General features: G+C 43.0%; 1 protein-coding gene across 1 annotated transcript; it reads right to left on the bottom strand.

Moving 5' to 3' along the window:
* Window positions 1-1,695: 1,695 nt before the first annotated feature.
* On the bottom strand, window positions 1,696-21,199 carry mybbp1a (MYB binding protein (P160) 1a). The gene is made up of 26 exons (XM_071339000.1): window positions 20,916-21,199; window positions 20,389-20,484; window positions 18,780-18,863; window positions 18,570-18,644; window positions 16,209-16,316; window positions 14,868-15,058; window positions 14,595-14,762; window positions 14,249-14,366; window positions 13,718-14,007; window positions 13,527-13,637; window positions 12,416-12,541; window positions 12,009-12,215; window positions 11,817-11,925; window positions 11,587-11,674; window positions 11,179-11,342; window positions 10,880-11,002; window positions 9,526-9,654; window positions 9,074-9,247; window positions 8,696-8,853; window positions 4,498-4,717; window positions 4,210-4,341; window positions 4,011-4,079; window positions 3,694-3,807; window positions 3,353-3,457; window positions 3,131-3,255; window positions 1,696-2,350 (listed from the first exon to the last, which is right to left on the bottom strand). Exons 1-26 carry the CDS (start codon window positions 21,117-21,119, stop codon window positions 2,044-2,046), a joined length of 3,795 nt encoding a protein of 1,264 aa, XP_071195101.1. The 5' UTR covers window positions 21,120-21,199; the 3' UTR covers window positions 1,696-2,043.
* Between the last annotated feature and the right edge of the window lie 1,283 nt (window positions 21,200-22,482).

The following is a 22,482-nucleotide window of genomic DNA, read 5'->3' as shown; positions in this document are numbered from 1 at the left end:
CAATTGCACAGACATTACACATTTCCTGTTGCGCTTTGTGTTGTAGAAAGTGAAGGAGGTGAGGAACATTGTGACAGGTAGTGTGAGGTCAGCCTTCTCCATCGCCGTGGACAACGCAGACCAGGCCCAGGACATGACCTATGCCCTAACGGACATCAAGGCCCACTACAAAGCCCTGGCCCAGCAAGCAGGATGCCCTGGTGTCTGTGCAGGACAGTGTATTTACCCTGCAGTGACCTACAGTAGTATATTGTCTCAATTGGTCAAGCTAGTATTATGTTAACGCAATATAAAGTTATCTGAAGTCTGCCAGGCAGTATCTACCTATAACTGATTGCAAACACCAGTACATCCATTGTCATTCTTATACCAGATTCGTTCCCCCTCAAGTGGATGTTCTTAGTATTGCACTCAGAATATGCTGTATGTTTTACCCTACACGGGACTGTTTCTGTTAAAACATTGTCATCCAACCCCAAATGTTACACTAAGACTGGTGATGGCACATCTCCTTTTTCTCATTTCCAACCCCAGCTCTCCATGACATCCCAGACCAAAGAGGATCTGCGCGTGTGCAGATAGAGAGGCTCAAGACCCTGGTAGGATTATTATCTTGAAGATAATCTGAGCTGTTGATTTCATTAAGTATCCCAGTAGTATCTCGTGGAGCAGCTAACCAAATTCCGCACAATTTTAGTTCTGGGTTAACCAGAACCTGATAAATGCTCACCACAGTGTTAAATAATCAGACCTCTCCCGTTGTAGAACATCCAGTTGGATGAGGCAGAGTACCACTCCAGCTCCCACAGACCTAGCAGGAGCAGATGCTGACCCTCAAGTCGGGTACACAGCTGTTAGAAAACAGACTGATTTCAACCCTGATATGAGGCACTTTCATGTGCAGCATAACCCATGAATCATGCTCTTCTTACAGCAAATAACACACTATAGTCAAGAGTACCAGGAACTCCTGTCCAGTAAAATGTCTCAAGATCACCACATACAAGAAGCTCCCATACATCACCCACAACCATTTAAGCATTGATTGAAGTTCTACATCTATTTGTGATGTGTATCATTTCAGACTGAAGTCCGACACGGTCACGCCGGCAGCAGCTACATGTCCTCCAGCCTGAGCACAGCTCCCATCTCTATGAACTAGTATTGTGTATCCTGAAAAATTATTTTAATAGGTAATCAAAATGTCAAGATATTGTGGAAAAACATGTTATTTCTAGATTTGCTGTACTATGTTCTTTCTATTTGGGGTTGAGTATTTTACCTTTGAGGTGCAACGCAGACCGTTCCTCATTGCACCACTTTCTCTTCCAGTCTCAATATACTGAGGACAGACCAGAGAATCTGCCTACAGAGACCCAGCTCCATAGGGTTGAGATGGAACCTTGTTTTGGCAGAATTACTAACAACCCAATAAAGTGAACACTGTCCCAAATTCTGTTCTGTAACTTACTGTATGAAATGTTTCATATCAATTAAAGCACTATAGGGTACCACATCCAATGGGCTTGAGGTCAGCATTCATGCAATGTTCCCTCGTTTGGGGAGCTCATTCAAGGTAAACTTTGATGTCCTAATTGAATCCTGGCCAATGACTTGGTAATACTATGTCAAAGGCTTGAACACTCCAGAGAAGCGACGGTGTAAGAGGAATCAAAGATTACAGAGACAATCTAGCACTGTCCACAATCCTCTCAACATGACTTTATGAAAAGTTACAAAACCAGAGCGTCAGGCCCCATCTCCACATCAGGTTATACAACACATTTAACATATCAATTAAAGCACTAGCATAATGGCAAAAGGTCAGGATTCACACCATGTATCTTTTCAACGTAAACGTTGCATGTCTTTTAAAATGTGCATAACCTGATTGAATCCTGGCCAATGACATCTTGTTAGTTCATAGACGAGAAGGTTACAGAGACAATCTAGCACAGGCCACAAACCTCTCTCTCTCACCCTGACCTTATGAAAAATATATCAACAGAAAAGTTACAAAACCAGAGTACACACATATACAGTCTAGATAGTCTGCTTCTTTTTCTTCTGTTTGATTGCAGACTGTGTCATCTTGGCCTTCTTGGCCAGTCCCTGTCCAGGTGTCTCTTCTCCTGGCTGTTTCTTATTTTTGTTCCTTTTCTTCTTTCCTTCCTCTGGTTTCCCCAAGGGGACTGTGTTGGCATCTGTTGCCCCCTGCTCAGAGACAGGCAATTGCTTCTTGCGGTTCTTTCTCTTTTTGGTCTCGGGCAGGAATCCTTTCTTCTTCTTGGGAGCGGTCGGCTCAGCCTGGTCCTCCTTGGTTTTCCTGATCCTGTCCCGTTTGGGCTTTCTGTTAAAGATGGAGCCACAAAAACATGGTATTAGAGCAGAGGTTCTCAGTGGGTCCGCAGGCCAGATCTCAAAATAAATGTTAGGAATATTCATATATATATTTTTTTAATAATGTAGTTTACAATGTATGTTCCTGGGCAACATGGGATATTGGTATCCACAAACTGCAGTTTTAAAGCTTAAATTAGTCAAAGTTCTCTCTGCCTCATGGCAAAATCTTCTCTCCGATGCCAAGAGGCAGGCATTTACAATATTCCTTCCCAGGGCCCGAGACTAGGTTCGCCTGGCCATTCACTGCCGAAGTCATAGTAAAACTCCTTGTATCTCACTCGAGTTGTTCTGAATATGACGGGGTTCCTGATTAATTCGCTATCACAAATTGGTGGCAGGTAGCCTAGCGGTTAAGAACGTTGGGTCAGTAACCAAAAGGTCGCTGGTTCGAAGCCACGAGCCGACTAGGTAAAAATAATATGTACACTTGAGCAAGGCACTTAACCCTAATTGCTCCTGTAAGACTCTGGATGTGTGTAAAAAGGGGTCCCCTGCCCCAAAAGGTTGGAGAACCCCTTGAAGGACAACTAACCAACCTGCTCTATGGGTATACTGCCACTGCAGCTCTTACCAATTATCTGAACTAGTGGAAAGTATCAACATTGCTCACATCCAACAACAACAAAAACCTGTCAAGTAGGTCTCAATAATTATATGTTACTATGAGTATTGTTGGTACATTTCATTCCCTATGACATGACAGTGATAATGTGGCGGAGTTACTCACATGACTCCAAAGTGTTTCATGACAGCCCAGTAGGTGTCCTCCATCTGCCCCGTCTTTCTGAAGCCCAGAACCTCTCTCATGGACTGAAGAACCTTCTTGAGGGGCTCCAGAGCCACAGACAGTTTCTGTAAAACACAGGAGACAAAGGTAGGTCAAAGAACCTACAAAAATCCTCCCATGTTAGTAGGACAGGGAAATGTGGTGAAATTAGAGTTGGTTTACCTGCTGGTTGACATTTTTGACCAGGAACAGGCCAAGCTCCAGGGCTTTGACCAACTTCTCCTGGACCACCTTGTTCTTAGCGGTCTCAACTACAGTCTCCAGACTCTGAGGAGAACAACATCCACAATCATATCAGTAACGTCTAAAATCGACAGCCAAGGGAGAGAAAGATGATTTATCATCTAAGACAAACCTATAGATTGAACTGCATGAAAAACAATTGTTAGTTGAGCAGAGTTTTTTAATGTGATGTGATCTAGAGATTGATTCCTATGGTTTGCAGTTTCACACAGTGACATGTTCTCTAATGTCTAAGCTTGGGTGAGGTGTTTGATGCCTACCGCTGCCACCTGGCCCACCGCCTTCTGAAGCAGCCCTGCCCAGGGGTCGCCCGCCAACAGCTGCTGTACCTCCCTGCTCTGCAGCCCCCGCAGCACCATGGCACTAGCCTGGCTCTGTGGAACACAAAGTCAAACCCTCAATGTGCAGATGTTATTCTGCAGATCAGTGGTAGTTACCATCAGGCTGAAAGGATTATTGGCTGGTAAGAGTTAGGTTAGTCATTATTGTATTAAAAGTGGAGTTGGTAGAAGTTGACCCATGGTTAGATGCTTATTTTTACTCCTAATTGTTGAGGTGAGGAGCCTGCTAGTCTTACTTGTTGGTGTTCTCTGATTCCTGTTGTGATGTGTTCCACTGCAGTCTCCAATAGGTTAACACACAGAACCTACACACAAACAGAAGATAATCACAGTTACATCAGCCACAAGAGGAAAAGAATGATGCATCTTCAAGTGTTTATACAGCCCCTTGAGGGCAGTGTAGATAGAATAAGAGTGTTGTTGCCGTTGTCTCACAGGGAAGCGGGTGAAGAGGTCGATGAACATCAGGCCTGACAGAGGGCTCTTCCTGCGTGTCATGAAGGAGCGCAGAGCCCCTTTAAAGATGTCAGACACCCTCTCCACGTCCACGTTACCCATGAACCTCAACTGCAGGACAAGGAGATTTCAGCATATCAACAGGTTGGTTTTACACAAAAGACACAATAATAGTAAATACTCAGCGTACATTCAGATTCAATCTAGTGGTTGGTTAAGGACCAACTTCTGTCACTGTAGTGAAATCTGAAAGGTAAAGAGACTTACCTCCTCAGTTGATAGAATTGTCTTGCTGTCTGCGGAGGCCCCGGGCACCCCCCCTCTCAGCACCTTGACCAGGTACAGAGATGCACTGAAGAAGTAGAGTGACACTGAGGAGTCCGAGAGCTTCTGGGCTTTGGTCATGAGTTTCTCCAGCAGGTCGTGGAGCTCCCCCTGTCTGTCACCTACGGTCTTACAGTACTGCTTGGCCCGGCATAGCTGGTTCCTGGGGGAGTAGAGGATAACGTTACTGACTGATCAGTATAGCAGAATAATACTGGAAAACTTGACATGACAATCTGTCTACTCAGACAGGAATAGATCAGTCTTCAATGCAGCTGCATCTGACAAGCTGTTCTATATAAGTAAAACAAATCCTGTCTTACATCTAATACATAGCTTGGTACTTTGTGTTAATATGTTTTAATACCGTTAACACTATTATACATGGCTCTAATGCACCGACATTTGGGAACACAATAAAAGTATTTGATGAGTGTTTGTTTTAATGACAAGAAATCACTAAAAGTTCATGAATAAACGGTTTGAGGGTTCCATGCTCAATCAGGCACAATGTACTCATATGAGTCACTTGAGAGAAATGTTCAGCTGCCCCTTTAAGTTAGTTAGAGGTAGTAGTCGTGACCAAAAGTTTTGAGAATGACAAATATTAATTTTCAAAGTCTGCTGCCTCCGTTTGTATGATGGCAATTTGCATATACTCCAGAATGTTATGAAGAGTGATCAGATGAATTGCAATTAATTGCAAAGTCCCTCTTTGCCATGCAAATGAACTGAATACCCCAAAAACATTTCCACTGCATTTCAGCCCTGCCACAAAAGGACCAGCTGACATCATGTCAGTGATTCTCTCGTTAACATAGGTGTGAGTGTTGACGAGGAGAAGGCTGGAGATCTTGCTGTCATGCTGAGTGAGTTTGAATAACAGACTGGAAGCTTCAAAAGGAGAGTGGTGCTTGGAATCATTGTTCTTCCTCTGTCAACCATGGTTTCCTGCAAGGAAACACGTGCCTTCATCATTGCTTTGCACAAAAAGGGCTTCACAGGCAAGGATATTGCTGCCAGTAAGATTGCACTTAAAATCAACCATTTATCAGATCATCAAGAACTTCAAGGAGAGCGGTTCAATTGTTGTGAAGAAGGCTTCAAGGCGCCCAAGAAAGTCCAGCAAGCGCCAGGACCGTCTCCTAAAGTTGATTCAGCTGCGGGATCGGCGCACCACCAGTACAGAGCTTGCTCGGGAATGGCAGCAGGCAGGTGTGAGTGCATCTGCATGCACAGTGAGGCGAAGACTTTTGGAGGATGGCCTGGTGTCAAGAAGGGCAGCAAAGAAGCCACTTCTCTCCAGGAAAAACATCAGGGACAGACTGATAATTCTGCAAAAGGTACAGCGATTGGACTGCTGAGGACTGGGGTAAAGTCATTTTCTCTGATGAATCCCCTTTCCGATTGTTTGGGGCATCCGGAAAAAAGCTTGTCCGGAGAAGACAAGGTGAGCGCTACCATCAGTCCTGTGTCATGCCAACAGTAAAGCATCCTGAGACCATTCATGTGTGGGGTTGCTTCTCAGCCAAGGGAGTAGGCTCACTCACAATTTTGCCTAAGAACACAGCCATGAATAAAGAATGGTACCAACACATCCTCCGAGAGCAACTTCTCCCAACCATCCAGGAACAGTTTGGTGACGAACAATGCCTTCTACAGCATGATGGAGCACCTTGCCATAAGGCAAAAGTGATAACTAAGTGGCTCGGGAACAAAATATCGATATTTTGGGTCCATGGCCAGGAAACTCCAGACCTTAATTCCATTGAGAACTTGTGGTCAATCCTCAAGAGGCGGGTGGACAAAAAAAAAAAAAAAAAAATTCTGACAAACTCCAAGCATTGATTATGCAAGAATGGGCTGCCATCAGTCAGGATGTGAACCAGAAGTTAATTGACAACATGCCAGGGCGGATTGCAGAGGTCTTGAAAAAGGTCAACACTGCATATATTGACTCTTTGCATCAACTTCATGTAATTGTCAATAAAAGCCTTTGACACGTATGAAATGTTTGTAATTATACTTCAGTATTCCATAGTAACATCTGACAAGCAGCAAACTTGGCGGAAATTAATATTTGTGTCATTCTCAAAACTTTTGCCCACGACTGTATATAGGGATGCGGTGCCATTTGGGACAAGAGGAGTGATTGGAAGCTATGGATCCACTTGCATTGTTCTCTAGCGTATGTTACTGTATCTGTAGCCTTTCAGTCATTGTGCTAACACTAGTTTGCATTGGCTCGCAAAACTACCTTTAACTTGCTGATAGGACATATCTAACATCACACTCTGAACTCTTGTTTGATATCATTTTTTGTATGACGAGTAGGGATGCATTCTGTACTCAGTCAATGATTTTGATATGCAGGATTCATCTACATTATGACTTAACCAAATTTCCACGATCAACAATTGGCGGCATCTCCATGTACATATTGTTGTTTTGGCTCTGTACTCCAGCACTTTGGATGTGAAATGATACAAGTGCAGACTCTCAGCTTTAATTTGAGGGTATTTTAATCCAGATCAGGTGAACCGTTTAGAAATTACAGCACTTTTTGTACATAGTATTGGGCCAATTTCATTTGTGTATTAAAGTAGTCTAAAGTGTAATATTCAGTCACATTCCTAGCAGGCAATGATTACATCAAGCTTGTGACTCTACAAACTTGTTGGATGCATTTGGTTTGGTTGTGTTAGACTATTTTGTGCACAATAGAAATGAATGGTAAATAATGTATTGTCATTGGAGTCACTTCAATTGTAAATAAGAACATGATTGTAAACACTTCTATATTAAATGCACATGCTACCATGACTGCGGATAGTCCTGAAAGAAACGTGAATAAGGATGAGTGAGAAAGTTAGACGCACAAATATCATACCCCCTCAAAAATCCTAACCTCCCCTGTTGTTGCAATGGTGAGACGTTAGCATGTCTGGGGGGGTGACATGTGCGCGTCTAACGTTCTCACTTATTGTATAATTTCAAATCCAAAGTGCTGGAGTACAGAGCCAAAAAAATATATATTCACTGTCCCAACAATTACGGAGGGCACTGTATAAAAAAAAGTATGAGTTATGTGGTATCGACACTGGGAGGCTGCTCTCTGATCCCATGTACCATCTCTTGTCATTGAGCAATGCACTTAACCCCCCACAAAGTAGAACACCTGCTAGGCAACTGTATGAAACACATGTGGTCAGCCCTCAGTGTGGAGAGCTACTGGGTGTTCAGGCTCTTGATCAAGCCCTTTAATAAGGTCTGGTTGAGCAGTTCATTTCTAAACTGTGATTTGTTAGAGGGGGACAGGAATAAAAAGCTGCACAACCATTAGTTCTCCTGGAGGATTGACCGCCCTTGATGTAAAACACTGCAACATTACAAATAAGTTGCCTTTTGAAATAATTTGCTCATTCAAAATATCAAAAGATGAAATGGCTATGGTAGGCCCACACATCTTCAGGAAATGAACCTTTTCTAGTTCAGTCATTTATCTTAGCTACATTAGAAGTGTTTACTTTGCAGGCTGATTGTGTTACAATGTCTCATACATTGGATGCTCAAATCAACTGGATCTATAAAACAAGTTGAAGCCACATAATCAAAAGGCAACATCTAATATTTGTTTCTACAATTAAATGTTCATGATTAGATTCACAGCGATTGAACCCAATCCCAACTAATACCATGGTAACGTGAAGTTAGTTTCGTCAAAAATAATAATTTAAATTAGTCATATGAAATGTTTAAAAAAGTAAATCAACTTTGTATGGCCTTATTTGCGAGTCGGTGGAACGTTTTTTGTAACATCAATACATGCTAAAAATAGCTTAACAGTTAACTAGAGGGTACAATATGTTTTGAATTGGCTACCTAGTTAATCTGTTTTCTATCATAGTTTATAGGCCTACCTGCTAACGCAATGTCCGACTGTCTCTCTGTCCTTGAGCAACGGCCCACTCGTCTTGCACTATGCAGGTGATGTGCGCAAACACAGATGCGCTCGTGACATTCCGATCCTGGCTGATATGCTGATTTTATTTGATAAAATATTTTTAAATTGCCTATAGAAATTACATTGGAAAAAAATGATAGTAGTGGCTGTGTGTCTAATGGCACTAGCATGCCGTACTTGAAGATGTCTGCGGCCTTGCGGAGGAAGTCCTGCTCCTGCTGGTCGCTCTCAGAGCTCATGCCGCTCTCGATGACGCTGAGCAGGGGCTCCACCATGCCCAGCACCAGGGGGCTGCTGCCCTGCCTGGCCAGGAACACCTCCACCAGGTCCAGCACCTGGAACACAGCAAAGAACCAGGGGCAGCGCTCCATGAACATAGGGGGGGACCAGCACCAGAAGAACAAGAGGCAGTGTTAGAAATAGCACTGCTCGTAGCTAGTGTAACAGTTATTAGTATGTGCCCTGAAGCCAGCAACTAGATGGAGCATTGGAAACATCACACCATCCACTCATAAAACTCATCTCTCTATCCAAACAGATGAGACAGAAATAGACCTTGATCTTGAAGTCTCTGACGAGGGTATTTTCCTTTTTTAGCTTGTCCTTCTCATCCTTCTTAGCCTGCATCTTCTTCTTCTGTTCAAGGAACAGCGCTGCGATGCTGCCGTCCAGCTTCATCATGGCTTCATCGTCCAGTTCGTCGTCATCGCTGCCATCCTCTTCTGTGGCCTGTGACGGGCAAAAAGAAAGACCCAATCCAGTTAATGTCTAGAATACCCCGGCGCTGTGTATCAATGTCCTTTCTTTTGAATCCTCCACTTTACTGAATGAGAATTTCAACCTTGAAACCACTAGAAACTTATCCAGAGACTTACTACAAAATGCATTTAAAAAAAATGAAGGCTAATAACAACCACTTCTTGAGCACTACAAGTGATACCTTAGAGTTACCAGTAAATACAAACCCAGAGGTAGAACAGAATATCAATCACAGGAATGACACCTACCAGACCACCTTGGTTCTGTAGGACCTTCATCAGCTCAATGCGGAAGTTCTGATCCACCTCGCCCCCTTCCTCCATGGCCTCATCTTCACCCTCAGAGTCGTCGTCTGATGCATCCGAGTGTTCCTCCTTCTGAGGAAGCAAGTAATACATATATTTAGGATATAAAATATAAGCAATCACTCTTATGGGATGCATTTTAAATGAAGAATATATTTAAGCAATAAGGCCCGGGGGGGGGGGGGATATACACAGATAAGGGTTGTTCTTAGGCACGACGTGGAGTGCCTGGATACAACCCTTAGCCATTGTATATTGACCATATACTACAAACCCCCGAGGTGTCTTATTGCTTAAATATATCCTTCATTTAAAATACATTCATAAACTAGTCTAGAGGTCGACCGATTAATCGGCCCTAATTTTTCATAACAATCGGTAATCAGCATTGTTGGACGCCGATTACATTGCAATCCACAAGGAGACTGCGTGGCAAGCTGACCACCTGTTACGCGAGTGCAGCATCAAAAGGACCTGGTGGCTGCAAGGAGCCAAGGTAAGTTGCTAGCTAGCATTAAACTTAGGGGGAAAAATCCATCAACCATGTGTAGTTAACGAGTGATTATGTTATTACTAGCGTGTCCTGCGTTGCATATAATAAATGCGGTGCCTGTTAATTTATCATCGAATCACAGCCTACTTCGCCAAACGGGTGATTTAACAAAAAGCGCATTCACGAAAAAAGCACAGTCGTTGCACCAATGTACCTAACCATAAACATCAATGCCTTTCTTAAAATCAATATACAAGTATATATATTTTTTTAAACCTGCATATTTAGTTAAAAGAAATTCATGTTAGCAGGCAATATTAACTAGGGAAATTGTGTCACTTCTCTTGCGTTCAGTGCAAGCAATTTGGGCCGCCTGGCTTGTTGTGAACTGTGTGAAGACCATTTCTTCCTAACATTTGCATTATTTAAACCAAATTGAACATTTTTCATTATTTATTTGAGACTAAATTGATTTTATATTAAGTTAAAATAAGTGTTCATTCAGTATTGTTGTAATTGTCAGTATTACAACAAAAAATGTTTTCATTTTATTTATTATATATATTTTTAAGTCGGACGATTAATTGGTATCGGCTTTCTTTGGTCCTCCAATAAATCGGTATCGGTGTTGAAAAATCAGTCGACATCTAAACTAGTCACCAACGTAATTAGAACAGTAAACAAGTCATGTGTCATACCACAGCTTTCAACCAATCAGCATTCAGGGCTCAAACTACCCGGTTCATAATAATATTTAGAATACACTTTTGTGGACATGATCAGGTGTGAAACTACTGATCTGACCTCGATCTCTCCTTCATCCTCCTCTCCTTTCTTTTTAATGTCCTTCTTCTTTATTTTGTCTGAGTCTTGATCATCCGTTACCACGACGGCACTGTCCTCCTCATCTTTATCTGGGTCCAGAACCTAAATACACAATGCCTCTAATTAATGGACATTCCTGTAATATATCCACAAGCACTTTTACAAATCAACTAAAGTTTTACCATCAGTGAACACAATGTATTATTTGAATGTAACATATCAAAACTACAGCTCTGCAACAGTAAAGTATTCTTTAGTCTCTTTTAGTCTACACTTACATCCAAGATGGCGGTGAGGGCTCTGGCGGTGACGTGGGGACAGATGTTGGCGAAGACAGTCCGGCAGACGTGGCGAATGTGTCTACTGGGCTGGGACAGGAGTGAGAGCAGGATGTCCACTACAACCTCAGCCCAGTGGGGCTCCTCCTCTCCTCCTGCAGAACCTGGATCAATGGAGGACATGTGGTAACAGAGACATCACACCAAGGGCTACCATATTAAACATAGAGGGCGGTATTTATCAAACCTTACGGTCACTGTAAACCTGTGAAAGAGTATGGAGGGGAACTAGATAAATAGATTGTTCAATTTATGAGAGTACTTCCTTCCCTGTCACAGATGAAGACCGGGGTGGATTGTAAAGTTTGTTGGCTCTGACACATGGCATACGGATGGATGTGGTCTTACCTGTTGCCTTCTTCTTGGACTTCTTTTCGTGGGCTTTCTCCATGCAGTTCTGCAGATCCTGCATCAGGTCCACCAAATCCTCTGGAGCCTTTACGGTACAAGCAAACACGTATACAGAAATGTGTGGGGAAAGAACAAGGTACAATTATGTATCTACAAAAATGTATCTAAAATGTCCATAATACTTTAACAATTATTTTTCTTCCCTCATTTGTTAGTTAATTGCTTACCTTGAACAGGTGAATGCCAACCAGCAGGAAGAGTTGTTGGAATGCAGAGGTCTCTGGAGTCTGGCCTTTCTTAGATTTCTTCATTAGAGTCCTTACTGACGCCAGCATACTAGATATCATAACAACAGGTTCACTACTGGCTTACATTTCTTACACCAACCTTTAAATCCCCCATCTCTACATGGTCCATACCTGTCCCAGGTCTGTCTCTGCTCAGGGCTGAAGGGCTGGGTGCTCTGGGCATACTTTGGCTGGTTGAGCAGGGTGTCGGCATACTGCACGAGGCAGTAGATCCACATGGAGCCGTCACCCGTCACACCCTGCACATGCCTCTGGTTGCGGGCCGCCACCTCGGGGGAGTCACCCAGCAAAGGCAGGTGGTTCATGTGCTGCAGGAGTCTGAAGGAGTTGGGAGGTTAGAGACGTGTTGATAGGGTGTGCAGAGTAACATAAATTAACTCATGCTGTGGCTTTTCATGTAATTTCCCCTTTAAAACCATACATGTTTAAAAGTTAAGTGACTATTCCAGCCATGCTCTTCATATTTGACTACCCCACAGCTTGTGTTTGTAAAGTGATAGTGTAATGTGTTATTTCACCCAAAGAAGGAGTTGATGACGACGACTCTGGTCTTCTCATCCAGGGGCACTGACAGAGTGGCTTCTGTCTCAGGTATGTCTGGGGTAGCTTTCTTAGCATTAAAGAATGCGTGGAAAAAGACAAACCTGGTGCAATAGAGGATAAAATAATGGCTTAGCATCTATTAGGGATGTGCATCTTTCCCTTTCAAGACGATTTGATAAATGGGCTCCGATACGTTTTAGTTTGAAACAATTCAATGCACCAACATTTGTTGCATAAACACATTCATTTTTCAATCTGATGCTGATGGAGCTGGGCCTCTCTAAGCCCAATCTGCCTGAGCTGTGTGTGTATATGGTGTCTGTACTATGTAGGCACCTGAGCTGAGCCATAAGGGAGACTAGGTATCTACCACCCCACTACCAGATTGGGGGAGGGATGTAGCCTGTGTTTTGTCTCCGCACTTTAGTTCTGAAATCACCATCACCCACTAATTAGCTTGTCATTTTTGCAGATTACAGTAAGTGTTTGCGTTAGTAATGTATCAATATGTATTGTTTACAAATTAGCTATGAACAATGAATATATAGAACAATTTTGGATTTGTGTTGAGATAGCACATTTCAGCAGTAGGCTGAATTAATTGAGGAAAACTCAATTTATGAACGGCCTTTTTCGCAATTCACAACATCATTGGCGATCAAAGATTGTTACTCTTATCATTACTAAATATCAGTTTCATTTGCTGTGAAATCTTTACATAGTGAGGCAGCCAAGCCAACGTGGTGGTGCAGCACCCCTCTTGTTTGAGGAGAACCCTGGCATAGTGACCATACTACATTTGGATCCGGTTGGGGTCCGCAGACCAATGCACTTGTCTTAAACATTTGAATCGGGAAACGGTGAGTATCGGCGAATCGCTACATTACGAATATAAACTGCCCTTAAGAATACATTGGTTGTAGTGATATAAATGTTAAGATTATTACGTACATCCAACTTGGCACAGGAAAAAGATAACCCTTTGCTGCTCTCACAAGTGATACCACCAAGGCATTATTTAAAATCACTTGGAGGAGCAGCAAACAGTCAGTGACATGATGTTTTCCCTGCAGTGAGATCTCTCACCTAGCTACATCCATCACTAGATCCTCCTCTCTCTTCAGCTGGTTGTTCTCCACGATGGAGGTGAGGCGCGGAATGATCCATTTCCTCAGACGGAATATACAGTTCTCTCTCCTAAGGATAGAGACAGTCAGCAATTCATTGGAAAGGCATATATTAATAGTTCTATGACATGCTATAAGGGTTCTACTCACTGGACCCCGCCCTCCTGGTTCTCCTTCTGCCTGCGGGTGCTGAAGTCCAGGCAGCTGTCCAGCTGGGGGTTGAGGAACATGTCTTTGAGCCAGTCCACGTAGCTCTGCAGGGCGGTGGGCCGCAGGTGCTGCACAACCCTCCAAAAGGAGGGCACCACGGGGTAGCCCTGGTTGGTGAGCAGGGAGAAGGCCACCACCACCGCCAGCTGCTTCTCCGGTTCATCGCAGCCCTGCAGGAAGTCGCCCACGTACGTCTCCATCTCGGGGGCAAACTTGAAGCGGTCTGGGAGCTGAGGGGGCGAGGTGAGCGCATACTTGTAAGTCATTATATTAAAAACTAACTTTTTGGATAAGTGAGCATCTTGCTACACATGTTCTGTGACTAAGACGCCTGCAGCATTACTATGTATTTCTATGACCTGGTGCAGTCGTGAGTCAGACATTTGTCGGGAGTCAGACATTTGACGGGAGTCAGACATTTGACGGGAGTCAGACATTTGACGGGAGTCAGACATTTGATGGGAGACTGACCTGAGCAGAGACCACGTGTTCCCCGTAGGCCCTCATCACCTCTCCATTTAGCACCTGTTTCAGCTGGACCAGGGTCAGCAAGGGCAGGGCACTGCCCAGCAGCCGGTAGCTCAGGTAACTGTGGCACAGAGAGAAGACTGCATGTTGGCACAGCTACGGACATTTGCAACAAAGGAAGGAAAACAGGAACATACATGTACATGGGGGGCAGGGGGGGTGCTTGCAATAAATTTGAAAAATGACAGGGGTCTTGACTACAGAACATATTTCAATCATCTAATACTCAGGTTCAGGGTCCAAATGTAAGTGGGGAGCAATAGTCTTTTAACCACAGTACTGTGCTTACTGTGTGGGCCCTGGCTGGTCTTTCAACATTCCCTTGATTATTGTCTCCCTCCAGAAGAGCTCAAAGTTGTCCTCCTTCAGAGAGATCTGCAGCAGGTCCAGAGCCACCGCAGGCAGCAGGCGGTCCTTTTTGACAGAGCGGGCCGCCATCTTCAGTACCTCTGTTAACCTAGGGAACACAGGTTTTGATTGTACATTTAGTCAAAGTGTGTGTGTGTGTGTCACCATGACCATGGAAGAAGAAACCTAGACATAGTGGTAAAAAGCTGCTCACTTAGGGATATTGTCCACAGTAATGATTGTGGAGGTGCCCAGCAGCTTCTTCAGCTTCTTGGGCTTGAGCACCTGGGGGAACTTCTGCATGGCCACCAGGAGGAGCTGCAGCTGCTCGGGGGTGCTGAAGGCGGAGGACAGGTCTGTCTGCAGAGCTCCCAACAGCACCTCCTCAAACACCTCCTCTGACGTCTGGAGAAACACAAACAACACCAAACACAGGTCATATTGACTGCACCCTTCCACACCAGGATTTATCACATTGGGACCCCATGAGAAGCAGGGTCCGACATTAAAGATGGCCCGTGGCGGGTAAAATCATGTTTAAGGGCCAGTGGATCTTGTCAGGGCCAGTAACTTCTCAGCATGTTCCAGCTCAACATTTACCTGCTATGTCGTAGTCCACCATTTTAAACCATTGAAGACTACACGCAGAAAAGTCATGCTATTTGTATTTGAACAATATGATTGGCCATTCATTCAAGCGCCACGACGCTTCCGCTAGTCACAACTTGTTGAGCACTCGAGCAGTACATGAGTTGATGCCTTTACACACAGCACACGCAAGCTGTCCAGAGAAAAAACAAGCGCCCATCAATCTTTTGTTTATTTAACTAGGCAAGTCAGTTAAGAACTAATTCTTATTTCCAATGACGGCTTACACTGGCCAAACCCGGATGATGCTGGGCCAATTGTGTGCTGCCCTATGGGACTTCCAATCAGGGCTGGTTGTGATACAGTCTGGATTCTAACCAGGGTGTCTGTAGTGACGCCTCTAGCACTGAGATGCAGTGTCTTAGACCGCTGCGCCACTTGGGAGCCCCAATCTACTGGCTGAGCTTATATATTTTAGAGAAATAGTGAACAGACTAGCAGTATGCTGGCTACTGTTGATAGTCAGCACAAAGAAAGCTACAAAAAGACACCTGGCATTCATCTTGGCTAGCCTACTGTAGCCATGACGATATCTCTTTTGGAATGCAGAACGTCTTAAAAGGGGCAGCGTCCTATTTTGGAAAGTAGGAAAAAATTATCTTAATGACATTTTTTAGAATAAAAAATGTATGCAATTAATATAATTCTAAAGAATGGAGTAACGACTTAGATTGCTAAAGAATATTACACAACTTCAATACCATAATAACCAGATATAGCTTATTAATAGCTGAATACAGCGAGAAAGCATGCCAACCTATAGGCCCTGCATGGTCCCAATGCATTTAAAAACTACACCATGTTCGGGCCAGCAGATTTTTTTCCCAACCGGGACAATGAGAAAAAAAGTTAACGTTGAACCATAAAGAGTGATACGGTATGAAGTAGAGCTGGCTGAGTCACTCACCTCAGACAAGATGTCCACCATGGTCTTCCTGGGAAGGTCCCGCAGGTGTTCTCTGTGAAGCGAGAGGCTCTGGAGGAGCTGGACACACTCCAGCACCACCTGTGGCTCCTGTCACACACACAGGTAAGTAAGCATACCAAACACACTGAAGTCTGAAAATTAGAGACAAGTTAGGTTCCGCAGTAACAATAGAGCGACATATAGACTGGGTTGGCTGACTTCACGAAAATGATGCAAGCATTGACGAGGCCGGAAGGCGTGCGTTGCTATGATTCTGAACGGTCAGATAGCTAGCAACAATGACAATAAGCTGCAATGTGGGGAATCAAAGGTGGCTCATTTCAGCTCATTGTATCTTGCTATTGATATGTCTTGTTTTTAGTTTTTGACTGATGTCATGTCTATGCTAATATGGCTAGAATAAAACACTGAGACTAAATATATATTGAACTAAAATAAAACGCAACATTTAACTATTTTACCGAGTTAGAATTCATATAAGGAAATCAGTCAATTGAAATCAATTCATTAGGCCCTAATCTATGGATTTCATATGACTGGGAATACAGATAACATATGTTGGTAACAGATACCTTTAAAATGGTAGCGGCGTGGATCAGAAAACTAGATCTGGTGTGACCACCATTTGCCTGATTTTTGTGCGGCAGGTAGCCTAGTGGTTAGAGTGTCAGGCCAGTAACAGAAAGGTTGCTGGATCGAATCCCCGAGCTAGGTAAAAATATGTTGTTCTGCCCCTGAACAAGGCAGGGCAAGCACACCCACTGTTCCCCGGTAGGCCCTCATTGTAAAGAAGAATTTGGTCTTAACTGACTTGTCTAGTTAAATAAAAAAATGAAATGCTGTGCGACATCTCCCATTCACATAGAGTTGATCATGCTCTTGATTGTGGCCATTGGAATGTTGTCCCACTCCTCAATGGCTGTGAGAATTTGCTGGATATTGGCTTTAACTAGGACACGCTGTCGATCCATCGCATTCCAAACATTACATTTACATTTAAGTCATTTAGCAGACGCTCTTATCCAGAGCGACTTACAAATTGGAAAGTTCATACATATTCATCCTGGTCCCCCCGTGGGGAATGAACCCACAACCCTGGCGTTGCAAGCGCCATGCTCTACCAACTGAGCCACACGGGACCGCTGAATGGGTGACATGTCTGAGTATTGTGGTGGGCCGGGCGCATGCCAGGTGACACGTAGCCAGTTGTACTTTTTCTGTTGTACATTGGTGCGGCTGGCTTCCGGGTTAAGCGAGTGGGTTAAGAAGTAGTACGGCTTGGCAGGGTGGTGTTTTGGAGGACACATGGCTCACGACCTTCGCCTCTCCCTAGCCCGTACGGGAGTTGCGATGGGACAAGACTAACTACCAATTGGATATCACAAACTTAGGAAGAAAAAGGGTTAAGTAAATAAATAAAAATAAAATGTCTGGTGAGGATGCAGGCCATGAATAACTGGGACATTTTCAACTTCCAGAAATTGTACAGATCATTGCGACATGGGGCCGTGCATTATCATGCTGAAACCTGAGGTGACGGCTGAGGATGAATGGCACAACAATGGGCCTCAGGATCTCGTCACGGTATCTCTGTGCATTTAAATTGCCATCAATAAAATGCAATTGTGTTTGTTGTCCGTAGCTTACGCCTGCCCATGGAATAACCCCACCGTTGGGCACACTGTTCGCATCAGCAAACCGCTCGCCCCCACGACGTCATACATGTGGTCTGTGATTGTAAGGCCAGTTGGACGCATTGCCATATTCTCTAAAACAACGTTAGAGGTGGCTTATGATAAATAAATTAACATTAAATTATCTGGCAACAGCTCTGGTGGACAGTCCTGCAGTTAGCATGGCAAATGCACACTCCCTCAAAACTTAAGACATCCGTGGCTTTGTGTTATATGATAAAACTGCACATTTTACAGTGACCTTTTATTGTCCCCAGCACAGGTGTGCTTCTTGATATGCCACACCCGTCAGGTGGATGGATTATCTTGACAAAGTAGAAATGCTCACTAACAGGGATGTAAACAAATGTGTGCACAACAGAGAGAAATAAGCTTTTTATGCAAATGGGACATTTCTGGCATCTTTTATTTCAGCTCATGAAACATGGGACCAAGACTTCACATGTTGCGTTTATATTTTTGTTCAGTGTAGTTTACATGTTGTAAACAGTCTAAGCCAACCCCGTCTATTTTGCCCCATAGTTCCGCACCCGTCAGTTTTGTTGCTAAACAACCAACCCGTCTATGTGCTCCTTCATTATCTGCACCAAACATGGTATACTAATCTTATCTGCCAAGCCCTTGGGTTACCTGGTGTCATTCTTACCTTTGGAAGGCGTGTGGACTGAGACAAGGCAAGCACACCAAAGAAGTTCCCAAAAGCAGCATTTCTGATGAGTTTCTGTCAACACAAGATACAGTATAATTTAATCGGCCAATGAAGATCTCCATTTTAAGTATATGGATGTTAGTAAAATGACTAATAAATATTTACCATGGTACACAGCATCTAACTTTAGTCATATCACATGCTCACCTTTTTCACTGTCGCCAAGTTGTGCTTCTCTTTGATTTGATCAAATGCGGTACGCAGAGATACCTCCTCAAACACGCTCAGGACCTGACAACCAAAACAATGAAAGAGAAATTATACATGTCACATCTTCTTACGTGTTATGTAGTAACACCTTAATAACTCATTCGTTAGACATGTACAAAGAGACGCAGGATTTTGCTGAGCCATTAGATGCATAGTAGGGTGGCCACCCACTGCCATGAGTGGGTGAAAACGCACTTTGGTGATGAAATTTCACTTCCTTATGTTATAAATAGTTTACCAAGACAAATATGATTTTTCCTGTTCTGAATTGTTCAGGGGGTCTTTTAATTAACCGTATAGATCCACAGTCGGATTTTGTAACCTAATACATCCGATAAGCACAGAACTATGTTGACAGAGCAGTGCAGCTTTGCAGCTTTCTCACTGCAACTTTTGAGGTTTTACATGTCGTCGTCTTCAATGTTTCCATAGGTTGCAAAAAATCTAACTTAGCATGACACTAGCTGAATTAAATGTAAAAGGATTTGAGAATAAAAGCTTGCTGTATGCTCAGTGCTCCATTGACATTTCACAGATACGCTTGTTTTGTGCAAAATCTTTGAACAGGAAATTTGCATCAATATGAAAACGGTATACTAAAATACTACATGTCACGTCTCAAAATCAACATTTATCTTACCTCTATATTGTTTTATGTCCTGTGGATTCTAGAAGAATGATGAGATCAACAGGTCAGCCTGTCAGGTAGCCTTCATTCTCACACAGCATCCAGCCTAGCTGACATGATGCTGTGCAATTTTTCATATTTTTTCCTCCTTTGGCCTTCATTGATTTAGTCACCCTAATTTTGGCCATCTTACAAGGGTAACAACTCCAGTGGAGTAAAGTACTTTAGTTAAAAATACTTGAAAGTACTACTTAAGTAGTTTTTTGGGGTATCTGTAATTTATTTATATTTTTGACAACTTTTACATTCCTAAAGGAAATAATCTACTTTTTACTCCATACATTTTCCCTGACACCCAAAAGTACTTGATACATTTTGAATGATTAGCAGGACAGAAAATTGTCCAATTCCCACACTTATCAAAAGAACATCCCTGGTCATCCCTACTGCCTCTGATCTGGCGGACTCACCAAACACAAATGTTTTGTTTTTAAATGATGTTGACCCTGGCTATCCATAAATAAAAATTAATAAAACGACAAAATTGTGCAGCCTGGTTTGCTTAATATAAGGAATTTGAAATGATTTACACTTTTACTTTTGATAGTTAAGTACATTTTATCAATTACATTTACTTTTGATACTTAAGTATTTTTTTTAACTAAATACTTTTAGACTTTAACTCCTGTTGTATTTTACTGGGTGACTTTCACTTGAGGCATTTTCTATTAATAACATATCTTTACTTTACTCAAGTATGACAATTTGGTACTTTTTCCACAACTGAAAAACATCAATAACTTTGAACGGATTATGATAGCAACATGAGGTTTGGACCATTGGTTTTCTTATAGGACTATCTACACAATTAACATTGTTTTACCCGTTTGTCAAAATATGCATTTTTGATTGCATTACCTGTCCCAAAGCCAAACTGAAGCCTGGCCGGGCAGCTTCTCTGGTGTGTGCCAAGCCATCCACCAGTCTCTTCAGAGTGTACTTCAGCTCATCTGGCTAGAAAGGAAAGACAAGACCTTAAGGCTAAATGTCAAGAACTGGATGGCTCCACAAAGTTAACATAAAATGTACGTGTGGTAGCACCTACCCCTTCTAAAGAGAGTTTAACAACTCAAATTGATAGAATTAGAGTAAGACGCATGCCAGCAATCAAAGCTCACAATTCAACCCACGTGGCCATGTGTGAAATAATATTCATGGCCATCTCCAGTAGTTAGCAACGTTAGCCTAACTAGCTAGCCATACTGCTCAGCGTTTTACAGCTGTACTAAACTGGAAATTGATAACGTTATGGGTTGCTCTAAAGCGCAACACCCACCAATAGCATAATGTGACAATGTGCCTAGCTAACTACGGTCGATAGCCTACTTATTTTGCTAAACTATGTTAGCTAGCTAGCAACTGAGAGCAGACCGAAACACACCAACCTTTTCACTCTTCTTCAGATATTGTATAAGATTTTCAATGGCCTTCAGCCGTATATCTTGTTCAGGTTTAGCGATATCCCAGAAGAAGTCCAGGAACTCGCGGTTCTGTTGGAGAATACCCTTTGCATCCTTCATTTTTGGTCGCACTGGTTCATTTTCTATCTCTCCCATATCTAAATGCATCGTAGTGGCCATGCATGCCATGTGACAATTTGGAGAAAAGCGTGTATGACCCCAGCACCTAAAAAAACGGGTTCATGTTCTTCCCGGTTCAAAGGAAGTCCTTTTTCTTCACGAGCCATCCAGCTTTTGTTAGCTCTTTGCTGGTTTACACAGGCAGCCCAATTCTGACCGTTTAGCCAATTATTGGCAAAATAACTGAGCTGACTGGTCAAAAATACACATTAGTGGAAATAGATAAGAATTGGGCTGCCTGTGAAACACAGCCGTTGTAGCCTACACTGTGGTGTATGGTGATAATGGCTGCTCAGCATAACATCTTTGAACTCATGCTTCTGTAGCCTAATCTGTAACATTTGTCATATAAAGCAAAATATACAGTACCAGTCAAAAGTTTGGACACACCTACTCATTCAAGTGGTTTTCTTTATTTTTACTATTTTCTACATTGTAGAATAATAGTGAAGACATCAAAACTATGAAATAGCACATATGGAATCACGTAGTAACCAAAAAAGTGTTAAACAAATCGAAATATATTTTCTGTTTTAGAGTCTTTAAAGTAGCCACCCTTTGCCTTGATGACAGCTTTGCACACGCTTGGCATTCTCTCAACCAGCTTCACTCACAACCAGCTTCACATATGCTGAGCACTTGTTGCCTGCTTTTCCTTCACTCTGTGGTCCAACTCATCCCAAACCATCTCAATTGGGTTGAGGTCGGATGATTGTGGAGGCCAGGTCATCTGATGCAACACTCCATCACTCCCCTTTTTGGTCAAATAGCCCGTACACAGCCTGGAGGTGTGTTTTGGGTCATTGTCCTGTTGAAAAACAAATGATAGTCCCACTAAGCGCAAACCAGATGGGATGGTGTATCGCTGCAGAATGCTATGGTGCAAGTGTGCCTTGAATTCTAAATAAATCACAGACAGTGTCACCAGCAAAGCACCCCCACACCATCACACCTCCTCCTCCATGCTTCACGGAGGGAACCACACATGCAGAGATCATCTGTTCACCTTTAAGTCTCACAAAGACACGGCGGTTGAAACCTAAAAATCTCAAATTTGGACTCATCAGACCATAGGACAGATTTCCACCGGTCTAATGTAAATTGCTAGTTTTTCTTGGTACAAGCATGTCTCTTCCTATTATTGGTGTCCTTTAGTAGTGATTTCTTTGCAGCAATTCGACCATGAAGGCCTGATTCAGGCAGTCTCCTTTGAACAGTCTATGTTGAGATGTGTCTGTTACGGGAACTCTTGTGAAGCATTTATTTGGACTGCAATCTGAGGTGCAGTTAACTCTAAGGAACTTATCCTCTGTAGCAGAGGTAACTCTGGGTCTTCCTTTCCTGTGGCAGTCCTCATGAGAGCCAGTTTCAT

This window comes from Salvelinus alpinus, chromosome 13, assembly GCF_045679555.1.
Source record: "Salvelinus alpinus chromosome 13, SLU_Salpinus.1, whole genome shotgun sequence".
In the NCBI taxonomy this organism is placed as follows: domain Eukaryota; kingdom Metazoa; phylum Chordata; class Actinopteri; order Salmoniformes; family Salmonidae; genus Salvelinus; species Salvelinus alpinus.
Note: the sequence above shows the minus strand (reverse complement) of the source record. Positions and strands in the feature narration are given on the sequence as shown.

What these genes read in the sequence shown, in the direction of transcription:
- mybbp1a (XM_071339000.1), bottom strand. Translation starts at nt 21,119, where the DNA reads ATGGCATGCATGGCCACTACGATGCATTTAGATATGGGAGAGATAGAA. An exon ending in GTCATCAACTCCTTCTTTGG is followed by an intron (nt 12,216 to 12,415) that starts GTGAAATAACAC and finishes CAACTCCTTCAG; the next exon opens with ACTCCTGCAGCACATGAACC. An exon ending in ATGAAACACTTTGGAGTCAT is followed by an intron (nt 2,351 to 3,130) that starts GTGAGTAACTCC and finishes CATCTTTAACAG; the next exon opens with AAAGCCCAAACGGGACAGGA.